Genomic DNA, 15304 nt, shown 5'->3' on the forward strand with positions numbered 1-15304 from the left:
GAGAGAAGTGTGTCATCCGCGTGGCTTTCACTTCTCACCTGGAGAACAAAGCAGGAACAGCACTGGTGGGAAAGGACACCTGTTGGTGTTTCCCTTCCGCACCCCAGATGACGGTTTCCTGATTTAGAGCAAAGCGCAACACGCCGCAGCTCCGTTTGTAGCAGAAGGGCCAGGCGGTGGCGTTGGAGCAAGCCTGGTGGCGGAGGTGTGCCTAGCGGGGCCCTCGGCCGACCCTGTCCCGCCATGACCAGAGCCAGGCCGACTTCACCAACTGTGAGAACTCAGCCGTCTGCTTCCGACCTGTTTCTGGGTAACCCCGTTGTGGGTGTGCCCATGTTTAATTATGGCAAATGGATTTTTTTTACAGCAGTTGCCGGTATTCTCCAGGCTGTTTCTGTCACTGGATTTTTCCTCAGGAAAAGACAGTGAGCTCCCCGCCACTGTCACAGAGACCCTGACCTCAGGGCCTGTTTTCCTAGCAGCTCCACTGAAGTTCGGTCCAGCCCTTCAGCACGTGCACCGGAGGGGAGCCTCAGCTGTCGGGGGCGTGGGGAGGGCCCCAGGGTGCGGAGACGTGGAGGTCACGTCTTTGGAAGGCGCAGCAGGTGGGAGTCACTGGTGGTCCTCCCATCGAAGGACTTGGACCTAGTGCTTCTGAGGGAAGGGCATGGCTTTTGGAGTCATCTTGTGGCAGCTATGAATAGCAGAGTGGGAACCAGATCTTGGAAGCCTTTTAAGAAGATGCTCTGCAGGGTGTTAAGTTAACCCTTCTGCACTTAAAAATCTAGTCTGTGCTTGACGCAACCACCAGACTTCACGTGTCCCACCCACCAGTGGCTGCTTCCTGCTTCTGAGGCCTCGTGCACACATCACCAGGTAGTCGGGTGACTCCAGGGGAAAGTCGTCAGAAAGGGGACGCCTGAGTCCCCAGGAAGGCAGACACAGCTCGTGCCCCTGGCAGCCGTGAACACCTGACCCTAGAGCCTCCCCAGCCAAGCAGCTGGAAGTCACTCCCCAAACTTGCGCGTCTGGTCAGAGCAGCAGCAGGTGCCAGGGGACAGAGCGCTGGGCACTGGGCCGACAGTGAGAAGGGGACCTGGACCAGATGACAGGCCTGAGGACAGGAGCCGAGGCAGGGAAGGTGGAGGCCAGGCCTGGCCGAGGACGTCCGAGGTGCCCGTCTTCCACTCTGAGGCCGACCCTCTGCTGCATCCTGGCCCTGGGCAGTGCCCTCCTCAGTGCCAACATGCCGAGGGTCTTCCTTTTGTGTGAAATGACCCGTCCTGAGTCACCAAACCAACATGCATGTAGACGGAATAGGACATGTGGCAGAAGGGCAGCAGGCCCGGCACCAGGAGGGCCGGCATGTTGGGGGGAATCTGTTGTTATTTTGTGCTCTGTCCTGATTTAAAACTTATTTCAAAGAGTCTCAGAGCCTGGCTGGCAGACCCTGGAAGGTGCCTCACATGTAGAAGGCATCCGGTGATACCTGTCAACTAACAAGAGCTGGAAAAACTGCTGCCAGGGAAGCCTCACTCCGTGACTTCTGAGAAATGCTTTACTTTACGGACTGGGAGAAAATAAACTTTCTGCTTATGGATGAGCTAGTTTCTGTTTCACAAAATAAGAGAATATTGGAACTGGAAAGAGCCTCTAAAGATGTTTTCAACAAACTGTTCATTTTTGATGATGCTCCGAGGCTCAGAGATGCCCGGAGACTTGCCTGGGGTCACACAGCACTGGCAGTGGAACCAGCCTATGGGCTCTGGTCTCCGGGCTGTCTGGTCTCCAGTGTGCTGACTCAGTCGTGGTATATAGTTCTTTTTAAACATTGTTGGATCCTATTTGCTAATAGTTTGTTCCGGATTTTTGCACTTATAATCATGAGAGGTGTTGAGCTGTAGTTTTTTTGTCATTTGGGGGTCTGGTTTTGGTGTTAGGATGATGCTGGCCTCATAGAATGAATTAGGGAACATTCCTTCTGTGTCCGTCTTCTGTAAGTGATTGTAGAGAACTGGCATAATTTTTCCTCAGGTGTTTGCTGGAACTCACCAGCAAACCCATCTGGGCTGCTGCTTTGGAAGGTTATTAACTGTTGACTGAGTTTCTTTAATAGATACAGCCCTGTTTACACTGCCTGCTTGTTCTTGTGCAGGTTTTGGCACACTGTATTTTTTAAGGAATTGGTCCATTTCATGCACCTCATCAAATCTGTGAGCATAAAATAATTGACAGCATTTCCCTATTGGCCTCCACGCTGTCTAGGACCTGTGCTGATGCCCTTCTTTCATTTGACATCGTAACCCTCTCTCTTTTCCTTCTCAGTTTGCTCACCTGGAGGCTGATCAACTTCATTGGTCTTTTTAAAGAACCAGCTTTTGGTTTCTTTGATTCTTCTCTACTGATTTCCTGTTTTCAATGTCATTGTTTTCTGTTCTAATTTTTATTATTTCTCTTCTACTTTGAGTTTAATTTGTTCTTCTTTTCTAGTTTCTTAAGGTGGAAGCTTAGATGATTAATTTTACATCTTTCTCCTGCTATATATGCACCCAGTGCTGTAAATTTCCCGCAGAACACTGCTTTCACTGTCTCCCGCAGATTTTTGATAAGTTATACTTTAATGTTCATTTAGCTCAGAGGTATTGAAGAATTCCCTTGAGATTTCTTCTCTGGCTCACGTGCCATTTATGATTGTGTTGGTTACCCTCCAGGTGTTTTGGAACTTTCTGTTAGTGATTTCTAGTTTAACTTCACTGTGATCTGAAAGCTGACATTGTATAATTTTTCTTTTAAATTTGTTAGGGTGTGTTTTATGGCCCAGAATGTGGTCTGTCTGGGTGGATGTTCATGTGAGCCGAGAAGAATGTGTGTTCTGCTGTTGCTGGAGGAAGTGGTCTGTAGCTGCCAGTTAGTCCAGCTGATTCAGGGTGTCGTGAGTTCGGGTACGTCCTGGCTGGTTTTCTGCAGCTGGACCTGCTGGTCACTGACAGAGGGTGCTGATGTCTCCAACTGCAGACTTTCAAAACCTAGATCAGACAAATGCACATCACAGAACAGTCCTCAAGCACTGGAGCTCCCAGTGCCCAACAGACATTTATCCCAGAACTATGGTCCCCAGGGCAGAGGGTGTGGGACCCCGGGCTCTCCCTGGGGCAGTGGGTCGGGACCCCGGGCTCTCCCTGGGGCAGTGGGTCGGGACCCCGGGCTCTCCCTGGGGCAGTGGGTTGGGACCCCGGGCTCTCCCTGGGGCAGTGGGTACAGGCACGCTGTCTGGCTATTCTTCCCAGGCAGGAGGAAGGGGTTGGGTTGTGAGTTTGATGGTCGTGGGTCAGGCTGGTTGAGAAAAGAAAGTCCTTGGTTTCTAGGAGTCATTTGGTTATGAAACTGAGCGGACCGTGGATGTTTGTTTGGCAAGGACGTAGCAGAGCCCGGGAGGGGTTGACAGAAAACGTGGGCATGACCAAACACCAGCCTGGGGTGGGATTCAGTTTGAACTGCACTGAACTGAGGGCTCAAACGCATATCATGTCGTCAGCTTCAGAGCCGCGGGCAGCCAGCCCAGGAGACGCACACACAGCCCTCTCTGGGCAGCGTCGGGCCGGGCCCTGTCCTTGGTGCAGACTGCCACGGGTGCGTCTGTGCTGCCACAGGAAACAGCGGGCGGTGGGTGGCTCTGGAGACCCCGGGTCCCCAGTGCTCGGGGTGGGGCAGACCCTCTGCTCTGACTCATGGCTGGAGAATGAGGCAGCCATCCCAGAGCCAGACCAGCCTGCCCAGCAGGGAGGGCAGCACCCCTTCCCGGGTCGCAGAAGGCAAACTAGCACCTTCCAGGTTCTCTGTGGCTCTCCACCTCCTCACCCCCCAAGTAAACCCATGAAAGGAATCACCAGCCCCCAGCCTCCAAGAGCTGCTCCAAGCTCAGCACCAGAGCCACCAGGTCATGGAGCCGAGGGTGGGAGGGAGTGGGATGGGGAGAGGTGGCCTGGGGTACAGGCCACCTGCCAGCATCTACCAGCATCTGCCCAGTTGTGTAGGAAAGCCATGGCCCCGAAAACGTAGCAGGGACCCCACTGCCCACGTCTCACTGGGCTCTCAGAGGTCCCTAGTTCAGTCCTGGTCCCAGGAGAAACCCCAGCAAATGCATCTTCCTTTAACATAAACTTTAGTCTAGATCGACCCTAAAGTGCATTCTCTGCAACCTCTTATTGCCCCTAAAATGGACCAGTGGGCCTTTCCCCACCACCCTCAAGGTGCCATCGCTGATTCTTACCTGCGTCACATGGGACGGGACGACCCCCGGGGGGTGCACCGAATCCCACTGTGTTTGGTAACCGGGTGCTGAAGGCGTTGGCAGGATTCTGTTGTGGTCAGTGGGCGCAGGGGAGGTTGTCCAGTGATGACATCTGCCTTTGCTGAAGTTGGTTAGGAGAGTGACCAGTCGCATTTAATCGTAAGACTGACAGGAAATTACCCCCAAGTGTGGGCACCAAACCCGCAGCCACACTGTCTCACAGTGGAGTGGCCCTCTGCCCTCCCTTCAGGCAGAAGGGCCCCCACTGGGCCACAGGACCCTGCTGCTGGCCGGGCCACATTCCTCGGCTGCGCCCGGTGTCCTGGGGGCCTGGAGCATGGAGCCAGTATGGCCCTGCTGACGTCTTGTTCTGGGGGCACCCGTGGGGGGACGAGGTGCAGGAGGGGATGGAGAAGCCCCAGCCCCCGGCAGGGTGGTGGAGGCCCGATGTGGTGACCTCCTCTCCAGGAATGGGCCGTGGTTTCACCTCGAAACCTCCGAAAGCCAGGTACCCCCTTGCCCTGGGCGTGTCCCAATCATGTCTCCTCCACCTTTATTTCATCCATAGGAGCGGCGGGGCCGAGGCTCTGTCCCAGGGGAGACCAGGCGGTGGGCAAGGTCACTGTGAAGACCTTGCCTGGACGGAGCCCCTTCCCCCCGGACACCAGCTGGTCTCCCTGGGAGCCTCTCCACCCGGGGTCGCACATCCCGCCACTCACCTGGCAGGACCCTGGCAGTGCTGCCACCCATGATGCAGCTCACTCCCAGAGGCGTCCCTGCCGCAGTGCCCAGGCTGTCCAGCGACTCCTCGGGCTTTGCTGACCAAAGTGTCCAGGCTTCACCGTCCGGTCTTGGAAGCCCGCAGCCTACCTGTGGTCTGAGAGCCTGGCCAGGCCGACAGAGCCGCAGGAGTGGCAGTCGGCCCTCGGCTCTGGGGTGCTGCAGGCTGTTGAGCGATGGCCCCTCCCCTCCGTTGGGGTCCCACCACAGGGCCACTGGCAGACTAGAGACCTGTTCACAGGGTTCTTAATTTTATGCACCTGTGTGTGCTTACAACACACACACACATACACATAGATACATACATGTACACACATGCACGCATACATGCACTTACATACAAACATGCAGTACACGTACACACATACACACACCAGTTAAGCTACTTTCAGCGTTTTCAGCTTATGATACCATGTGACCACTTGATAGCCTGTATCTTTTGACTGGAGGCCGGGCAGGCTTGTGTGTCTGGTGACCGGTGTGGCTCCCCTTCCAGAGCCCTGGAAGGGCTGGGGACCATCAGAGGCCACCTGAGCCACTCTGGGTTCTCCCCTCTGCATCCTCCCCCTGCTGGTCTCAGGTTAGGAGGCAGTCGTCATGGGAACCGCTCCCTATGCTAGGCGGCCTCAGGAGCCCGGCTACTTGGGGAACGGGACCCCCTTAGAACCAGTTGCTTGGCGCCCCCTGGTGGCCAGATGATGGCCGCTCTCCTGAGTGTGCATCCCATGCTCAGCTCTGGTGGATGTGGGAATGGGGCTGCTGTGTTCCCTGCACGCCTGCTCCCCTCTGGGCCTGGTGCTTGCCAATACCAGCTGTGGACCGCATTCAGGACGTTGGCTTCTGTCCTTTCTGCCAATGCCAGTGCTGGGAGTAGAGAAGGACATTGGACTCGTTCCTACTGAAGTGTCTCTGACTTAGCTTGAGGATGTGCACACCCCCGTGCAGGTGCATTAAGGGGGTTTCAGCACCACGACTCCCCTCACGACTGCAGCGGGAAGAGGAGGGGTCACACCAAAACACACCTTTGGTGGCCACCGCAGGCCGGTGGCTGTAGATTTCAGACTCCACACGCTGCCTGTCTCATAGCACATCCCCTGCAGCTAATCTCCATCCAACATTAGAAAACCAGCCTCCAGGAGAGCCATGAACTGTCGCAGTCCCAGTTGAGCACACTGTTCTAAAAGCACTTCTGCGTGGTCACACTCCCCCCTCACATGTGCACACACAAACCACACATAGTGCTGCCAGGGCCTCCCTGTGGAGCCAAGTCCGGGCTGCCCGTGCACTCCGTGAACCCAGGGATGGGGCTCAGCGTGGAGTAACTACCCCGGGCGGAGGCGGAGCTCTGGGCTGGACGCGGTCCTGCAGCGGGATGGTGTCGTCAGGTCGCCCCTAGGGGTCTGGGCCTGTGCGGGCTCGTCTGCACGTTCAGGGAGAGGAAGGAAAGGAGCGGGAAGCTCTCGGTCTTCTGTCTCCTCCTCCGAGCAACTTCGCGGGTGTGTTACAGCTTCCTAATGGGCCCCACTGCCCCTCGCCGACCTCAGGGGCATCCAGGAGCATTAACGCATTTGCCTCCGTTCGTGTGTCTCCCCAGAAGGACAAGAAGAGCGGGCTGCGGAAGCTGCTGGCGGGGGCGTCCACCAGGAGGAAGTCCCGCTCCCCACCGTCCACCTCCCCGACCCACGACCCCCAGCTGCCAGCGGACGCCGTGCTCCAGGGCGCAGTGGGACCCGACGTGTGCTCACGGTCTCTCCATGGCCGAGCAGGCTCCTGCCCTGTAGAGGCCGAGATGCAGGGGGCCCTGGGGGCGGAGCCACTGCACAGAAAGGCGGGCTCCTTGGATCTGAGCTTCACGTCCCCCTCCCGGCAGACGCCCCTCTCCATGGCCGTCCGCCCCGAGCCCAGGCCGCTGCCCAGAGAGAGGTAAGGGGTGGGCCCAGGTGTGGGGGGCTCTCTGCATCTGCAGCCACTTAGGAGCAGGATGATGGGGGTTTTCTGAGGATTAAGCCATCCAGGCATCGCTCACTACCCACACCTGCTCAGATGCAGTGGGAGGGCACTTCACGTTGAGCCATCTGGGTCCCAGCAGCTCTTCCTGAGGCCCAGCCACTCTGACACCTCAACACAAAACTGCCTTCAGGGCTAAACCCTGTGAAATTGCCGGCATTCGCCTGCTTTTTACCAAAGCCAGCAGTTTTGTAGAGTTCAGCCTAGAGTTTTCCAGATCAGGAAACAGTCCACAGAGGCCTTGGCAGGAAGGGGCCAGGGACTGGCGTCCAGCTGGGCAGGTTGGGTCCGTAGACAGCTTCAGATATGGGCTGACTGCACCATGGGGAGGAATGCTTTCCTTTCTAAGTGACTTTGGCTTGGAAAACTGCTTAAATGGTAAAAATGGGAGCATCTCCATAGAACACAATCTTGGTGTCAGAATCCTTCCCCTGCTCGGCCACACGGACCAATGCCAGCCCTTCCATGTGTCTCAGGACGTGTGGCCTGAGACACCACACACATTACATGCACACACACCATGTACAGCACAGACACTACAGACCCTCTCTCTCTCAATTCCTCCACTTCCCTCCCAGGGGAGCCTCCACCTTTGGGCGGCTCTCCCACGTCGGAACCTTCCTTATTCTATGGGACTAACCCAGTTGCCTGTGATTTCTGAATGTGGGTCCTGGCCCCTCCTCCAGGTCACAGGCTGGGGGCCCCTGGGAATGACAGATTCCTGCATGTGTCAAGGCTGGCCTCTCCTGGTTTGTCTTCCCAGACCTCTCAAATTCGAGGCTCCACAGTCAAAGGACTTAAAAAACCTTGTTCTAAAAAATCATGGAAGTCTACGATTAGAAAATTCCCATGAAAATTCAGGGAATTACTCCCTTTCTCTGGATACTCTGTCTCATTGGGGGGTTACTGGACCCAAAGACCCTCAGCTCCCTCCTTGTCCCCTGCACTCTGCACAGCTCATTAGTGATCAGAGTTTTAAAACCAGTCTACACCCAGTGTGCCCCAAATGCCATTTCCCCTCACTCTGCGCAGCCCGAGGACGCCTGCATCCCGTGGCCTGAAGTTGTGGCAATGGAAATGTCACCTTCAGGCTGGGGCAGCTCCCACAAACACCTGGACTCAGATTGGTGTATGGAACTGACTTCGCAGCTGTGAGCAGAGTCCTGCTGTGGAGGCCATGCCCTCCCTCACCCCAATATCCATGGGGTGCCTGCCATGAGGGGGATGGGGTGAAGGGCGGGCGGAGCTCACTTAGGGTTCCCACCACCAGCGTGCGGAGGAGGGGCCCCACTTGGCATGCCTGCAGACCTGCGTGGGCAACCACCTCTCCCTGAGGGTCTGGGGACACAGGAGCTGCTCTGACGGCCCTCAGAAGAGGGATCTATGGGTTGCAGTCCAGGGAGGCAGGTCTCATGTGTGAACTCAGAGCCTTCAGTGGGCAGTGCTCCAGGAGCCCTGTTTCTGGAAGCTGCTAAGGGATCAGGAGACAGTCTTGTCTCCCTGTCCAGCTGGGGTCCAGCCACGCCGCCCTGGCCCTCCCGTGGGTCACAATAAGGCAGCAGGAGGAACACTTGCCACTTAACAGCCATTTCACCCAGAGGAGTGTCTCCATTTTTTGTAGTCCCAGACTCCACATGTGAAATGCGGACAGTAACGCCTGATGTTATGTTTGCCAAATGCCTAGATTAATACCTGGGCAGGTATGACTGCGCCGGGGCCCCAAGAACCCTAACAACGTGCGGGATGTCACGTACACAACACTGTGGCGGTGCTGGCGGGGCCTCGGGGGCTGCCCCCGCCCCTCCCTTTTTGATTGACAGGCTTTTCTCTCACATTCCCACCCTCCGTCTGTCTGTCCGTCCGTCCATCCGTCCTCACTTCTGCTGGCCTGTCAATTGTTTGGCTCTGTTGGGATTCAGAAATTTCTGGCTTTGACCTATTATGTGTCATGGCAGGTGGATTGATGGCTCCCAAAGACGTCTGTGCCCTAATCTCCCAAACCAAGCGTGAGGTCGCAGGTGTACCTAAAGTAGGGAGGTTACCCTGACCCTGCGGGACAGCCGGAGTCCTCACAGCAAAAAAGGAGCTCACGGTGATGAGGTGTGAGGAGAACTCAGCCCGCTTTCCTAGCTTTGGAGATGGAGGAAGAGGCCTCCAGCCAGGAACCCCAGAAGATTCTAGGGGCTGGAAACGGGGAGGGTACACCGTCTCCCTGGCCTCCACACCTGCACACCCAGCCACACCTCGACTCAGCCCTGGAGGCAGTGCTGGACATCCGACTTACAGAACTGCTGGCAGAGAAGACGTGCACGTTGTGTTGTCACTGTTTGTGGGAGTTCGTTACAGCAGCGGCAGAGACCCGACTCACACGGGGCTTAGCGTTTAGTGTCCAGGTGTGCTCTTACCATTCCCAAGGTCCTGGTGGGACACTGCTGTGATGACCACAGCCTGCTGCCCCCAGGACCCCGTCCTCACCTGGGCCGACAGTGGGCAGGTGCTCTCGAGGGGCCCCTCACGTAACACGGAGGATGCTCCCAACCCACACACACAGCGGCTACAGGCCAGTAGTGGCAATCTCTCTGGATTCTGCGCCTTTCACTCTTGAGTCTTAGCCTGAAGAGTAGCCATGTTCCACACGCCTGGGTCACAGCCCCCTTGGGACACTCTCACTGACGTCCAACACGGAGTGGCTGCCATCCTCACTGCTCACTTCGACCAGGGCGTCCATAACGGGGCAGATCAGTGACTGTTGGCTTCTAGGGAAGGATCTGCACAGAAACCTTAATGTTCGTCCCGTGGACATCCAGCCCACATCATCCACCAGGGCTCATTAAATCACAGGACGGCTCAGAAACACCAATATTAGCTTTTTCTAGCAAATTATGCTTTAAAGTTTCTTGTTTGACATCTAGCAGTTGAGGCGAAACTGCTCAGAGTGTTCAGAGTGTGAGAAGTGATCTCACTCTGCATTTTCTCCTCGGGGAGCTGAAGGAAGGGGACAGGCGTTTGTAGAGGCAGGAAGCCATAGGGTTAGTGCTGGTCCTGGTGGCCACGTGGCCTCGGGACCTGGGGTGTGGGAGCCACAGTCTGTGGGGCCAACTGATCTCACAGGCGCTGCAATGTCTCTTTGGCCACCTGTCCTCTTCTGGGGAGTGGTCGGTGGGCAGCTGTTTGCAGAGATGCTGGGCTGGAGGGAGGCCAGGGCTGTCCTCCCCTTCCTCCCCTCGTCCACACCCTGAAAGCTAGCGTCTGGCACCCAGGGACAGTGGTGGAAACCAGGCCCCAGCCTGCACGCTGGCAGCCCCTCACGGCACTAGAAGAGCCGGGACAGCCAGCTCCCCCAGCACCAGGGGCTGCTCACCCACCCAGCCAGGGCGGGGCCCCGCTTCTCTGCCCCACCCCAAGGCTGGGAGCTCCCCAGGGCTGGGCTTGGATCTCCTCCGCGTGAGTGTCCTCCCCAAGCCCCAGCAGCAGCCCCAGCTGCCCCGAGGCCGTGCTTCCCTGTCCGTACCCGGACAGACCGGGCCGGGCCCTGCACAGGTGGCTGAAGGAGAGTGACGAGTTTTCATTCAGCGCCTTGGTTCTCAGACGTCCGCGCAGATTGAAAATCCTCCTTCCCGGGGCCCATCCCCCAGGGTCTAGTCACGTAGGTCCAGGCCCAAGCCTGGGGACATCACTCGAGAAAAGCTGACCCAGGATCTCTTGCTTTATAATGTCCTGGTTGCTCCAGGTCCAGAAAAAACAGGTTGGAGGCTCTGCAGGCAGAACCCCTTGAGGACCCTCGGGACAGCCACCTGCCAGACCAGGGCGACCTCCTTCGGGGGCCCCTGGTGTGGCCATGGCCTGGGGAACAGCCACCTGCCACCTCCCCCAACCAGCCAGGGGGCAGGACCCCACCAGGCGTGCCAGGGAGGCGGGGAGGGGCAGCCGTCCTCAGGGGGCGCCCAGGCAGCTTGGGGGCGCAGTCTGCATCCTCCACAAGGATGCCGCCCCAGCTCGTTCGACTCGGGAGGAGGACCGGGCCAGCACCCTTCTGGGGAGAGGTTCGTGGGCAGCGGGAACCCAGCCTTTCCCCGCTTTGCGTCTGCGTGTGATACGTTGCGTGACTTGCGTCTGCGTGACTTGCGTTTTGTGAGTTGCGTGGCGTGAGTTGCGTCTGCGTGACTTGCATCTGCGTGTCGGGAGTCCCCGGATGTGGTTCGGAGCCCGGGAGTGTGGCGTGGAGCGGAGCGCTCAGGGGTGGAGGGCGTGCTGGAGGGCAGGGGCGCGGGTGGCCGGGCATGAGGGCACCGGGTAGGAAGGGGTTGTAGGGGAGGGAGGACCTCTCCACCCCTCCCTGGGATGTGCCCGGGCCCAGCTCCTCGCACGCCGCCCCCGCCCGTAAGGGTGTAAAGGGTGGGGACGCGGCCCTGCGAGGTACCCCCGGCTGGGCAGACGGGCAGCTCTGCAGGTGGCGGCTGCCCCCCTACCCCGTCGCAGGTGTTTCAGAGGAAGCGGGTCCTGGGGCGCCCCTACCCCAGGCCGCCCCGGGGTGCTCACCGAGGTCTGTCTCCCCAGGTACCGCGTGGTGGTCTCGTACCCGCCCCAGAGCGAGGCGGAGATCGAACTGAAAGAAGGGGACGTGGTTTTCGTGCACAAGAAGCGAGAGGACGGCTGGTACAAGGGGACCCTGCAGAGGAACGGCCGCACCGGCCTCTTCCCCGGCAGCTTCGTGGAGAGCTTCTGAGCTCACGCCTGGCGGGGACCCTGCCTCTGCGTCACTTTAGGGTGGCCTTGAGGGAGCAGATGCCAGGGCTCGTTTGGTCTACAAGGCGGGGCTGGGTGGGGCATTGGGGCCCAGCGAGCTCTGGATGTCACCTGGGTCCCGTTGCTGCTCGCGCCGTCTATACCTCAGTCACCTGCCACCCAAGGTCTTCACCGGCCGGTCCCGCGGGGCCAGGTGTGAGCAGTGTTTCCTGCCTTGCCACCGCTGTCCCCTCTTTCTTGTGCTTCTTTTACGTCTTTTTACTGCAAAACTGTTAGACTTCACAAATTTCTAACAGGACGTACACTGCCTATTTTTCTTACATCTGGTGCTGCCTTTTTGTAAAACCTGTGAGGTCTTGGTTGAACTTGAAAGAAAAAATGTCTGGGTAGACATCAGATGGGCAGGATTTTACAGGCACCACGGGAACCAGGAGGGCTAGGTCCTCACGGCCACGGTGCCCTGTGGGGCAGAGGGGCACTGGGTGTGGAGGGAGTTTGGGAAAGCCGGTCTCTGGAAAGCTCCGCCAGAGCACCTGCCCCGTCTGGACAGGGACGGTCAGTGCTGAAGAACTGGACGTTTTGACGAGCGCTCACCGTGAGTGCCTGTGGGGGGGCGGGGGGGGGCAGTGAAAAGAACAGGAGGTCGACCCCAGGCCTGGAGGCGGAGCTCCTCATGGAGGGACCACATTCTGCCTCCTTGACTCAGGACTTCTCACTATCGAAACGCACAGGTTTTACCACAGTTCAGAGTTACCACCTTGTGAAGGTTTTGCCATTTTTCCTTAAAATAAATAACTGCTCTGCCATCAGGCAGTGCAGACCTCGGTCTAGAGACATGGGGATAATCAGGGCTTTGAGGGGTCGTGCAGACCTGCAGGGTCCGGGGAGCAAGGAGAGGAGGGGGCAGCTCTGATCCTGGGACCTTCCCCATCGGGGGTCCCCCTTGGGAACACGTTCTTATCAGCCCGGAGTCACAGCTCCTAAATTCTCTTTACGAAGCCACTCAGGTGTAAATCAGGCTGAAAACAGTAGCTTTCGGTGGGATCACTGCGCCGACAGCTGGACTCCCACTCCGTGGCTTGCGTGCTGCCTCATAGGAAGGTCTGTCTTCCAAGTTCCCGCGTTCGGATGTGGCAGCCAGGTGGCCTCCACGCTGGCGGGTCACCCCTTGGGAAAGCCTCTCTTCCTCTCTCCAGAGAATAAGAGATTTAATAGAGTTGAGAAATTTGTTCTGAATCAAAGGGGGAAAATCTCCAGTTTCTACATGGAGCTGTGTGCAGAGTTTATGAGAACCAGCCCATTTGCACAAAAATTGTGCGCATGTCTAAAATTACGTCATCAAAAGTCATTTGTGGATTCACACTGCTGAGACACGTGTTCTCCAGTGAAACCAGGGCTGAGTCAGTCCCCAGATAATAGGAACATCTTTTTTTCAAACGAAGGCAGTTACCAAGCAACAGAACAGACTGGGCCCTCATTGTGATGCTGAGAGGCCCGTGGAGGAGGCGCTTGGGGCCTAGCCCCCCCCACTCCCCCCGCCCCCGCAGGAGCACATGGGACCGGCACCGGGGCCGCCTTAGGAAGGAAAGTGACTCCAGGGCCGAGGCCCTCTCGCAGGCCGGGCTCCGGGGAACAGGTCACGCACGACCAGCCCCCGTGCTCTGGGCTGTTTTCAGACCCTCAGTGGTCCCATCAGGCCCCCACAACCACGTAACCACAGACAGCAGGAGCAGAATAACCTTCCATCAGGCCATCTTGCCTGGAAGGACACTCTTGTTCTGGCTGCTGAAGTGAACCAACCCTTTGCCCGGTTCCTCATGCACCTTGGTCCTTACATGGCATTTGGGGCCAAGGCGACATGCTTTGAGGAGCAGGGTAGAGTCCACAAACCACGCAGTGACGTCAGAGGACACCAGGCCACAACAGGGTCACGGGCTCGGAGTCGGGTGGGAGCAGGCAAGCGCTTCCCCGCAGCCTCACGGGTCAAGTCGGGCTCTGGCTGGGAAGTTCTTTGTACTTTGTGCAGTCCACACACACACCCTTGCTTCTGTTATGCACAAATGTCAGTGTGTGATTTTGAGGAATGGACAGTGATGACAAACCATGATGCCTGTATTTCCAAGTCTTTAAATAAAGCTGAACAAGGAGAGAGGTCTGGTGTCTGGACGAGGGTAGCAGTGAGGTGGGGCAGGGCTGGGCAGGTGCCTCCCATGTCCCCGCGGCCAGCCTGGTGGGCCACAGCCCAGTGCCTCCAAAAGCTTCTGTGTGGGGGACTCAGGGTCTGTATCTGGTGGCAGGTGCTGAGGGGACTGGGGGATGCCAGAGGGCCTCACCCAGCACACGCCGAAACTCTGCCACTGCCAGGCAGGTGTGCACGGCCTCTTAGGTCCCCTGCAGGGTCGTGCTTGCCTGGAAGGGCAGTGACTTTCTGCAGACAACGCCCCTTGTTTCTTGTGGGAAGCCTTCATGTCAGGAGTATTCAAGTCCTGTCAGCCAGGAGGGCCTGCACTGACCGCCTAGATGAGCGTGCTCACCACCCCGCCTTGTGTGTCCGACCTGGGGTGCCTGAGCTGTGGGGCCCTGCTCTCTGGAACACAGTGTGGAGGGTGCCCGGGACCCCCAAGCAGGGGGGGCGTCAGCATGCTGCTGATCTAAAGAAGGGGTCCTGTCCCCAGTCAGCCAGAGTGAAGCCCAAGGCCAGCAGGGCGGCTGTTTCCTGAAAGAGCCCTGCCACCTCCTGGCCGGGGTTCACCCCGGCGGCCTTTGACCATCTATCACCTGAGCTGGAGGGCAGCTTAGCGAAGAGCTACTTCGTTCTTCTGCACAACTGAAATTACCTCCTGTGAGACTGAGTAACAGAGCCCGGGAACAGGTGGGAGGCCGGGGCCAGCACTGCAGTAAGATGCGTGCACCCACCTCTCCAGCAAGCAGACGAGCAAGCGAGGTCAGAGCTGCAGTGCCCAGATCTCGTGGCCCAGTGGATCACCAAGACTCAAAGCTGAGTCTGCTCACCAAGTCTCAAAGCTGGGTGCTGAGCCAGGCCCTGGGATGTGTGTCAGGGCCTGGGAGCTGGGGTGGGGGGAGGGGAAGTAGGGCCATCACGACCTGTGGGAACACGGCAGGCAGGGCCATCCTGACCGCAGGGATGGACACAGCGACTCTCTGGGCCTGGAATCCAGTCTCAGCAGGGATGTGGTAGGTCTGTCTGAACACAAAGGTGAGGGCAAGGCAGGCAAAGGGGGACGGGATTCCTGGCAGGGAGTGTCTGGCAGTGTCCCTGGGGACAGAGGAAGCTGCAGGACCAGAAGGAACTGCTGAGTAGGAGGCTCCAGACCAGTGGGGAGGAGCGGGGAGATGGGCGGAGGCCCCCACGTAGGACGGGCTGCAGAGGGGCGTTTCAGCAGGGCCAAGGCAGGAAGAGCCCCAATCCTGTGAGGAGGGGGAGCAGCAGAGATGGGAGCTGCACACTGGCCATTGCTG

General features: G+C 58.0%; 1 protein-coding gene across 2 annotated transcripts in view; it reads left to right on the plus strand.

The window, feature by feature from the left end:
• SH3RF3 (SH3 domain containing ring finger 3) overlaps window positions 1-13971 on the plus strand; it is a 116975-nt gene extending 103004 nt beyond the window's left edge. For both annotated transcript variants that reach the window (XM_032493682.1, XM_032493683.1), the window contains 2 exons: window positions 6666-6994; window positions 11636-13971. In XM_032493682.1, coding sequence (XP_032349573.1) covers window positions 6666-6994; window positions 11636-11804 — 498 coding nt within the window. In that variant the 3' untranslated portion in view covers window positions 11805-13971. The remainder of the gene's footprint in view (window positions 1-6665; window positions 6995-11635) is intronic.
• The last annotated feature ends 1333 nt before the right edge of the window (window positions 13972-15304 follow it).

The sequence above is a fragment of the Camelus ferus genome, chromosome 12, assembly GCF_009834535.1.
Source record: "Camelus ferus isolate YT-003-E chromosome 12, BCGSAC_Cfer_1.0, whole genome shotgun sequence".
NCBI lineage: Eukaryota > Metazoa > Chordata > Mammalia > Artiodactyla > Camelidae > Camelus > Camelus ferus.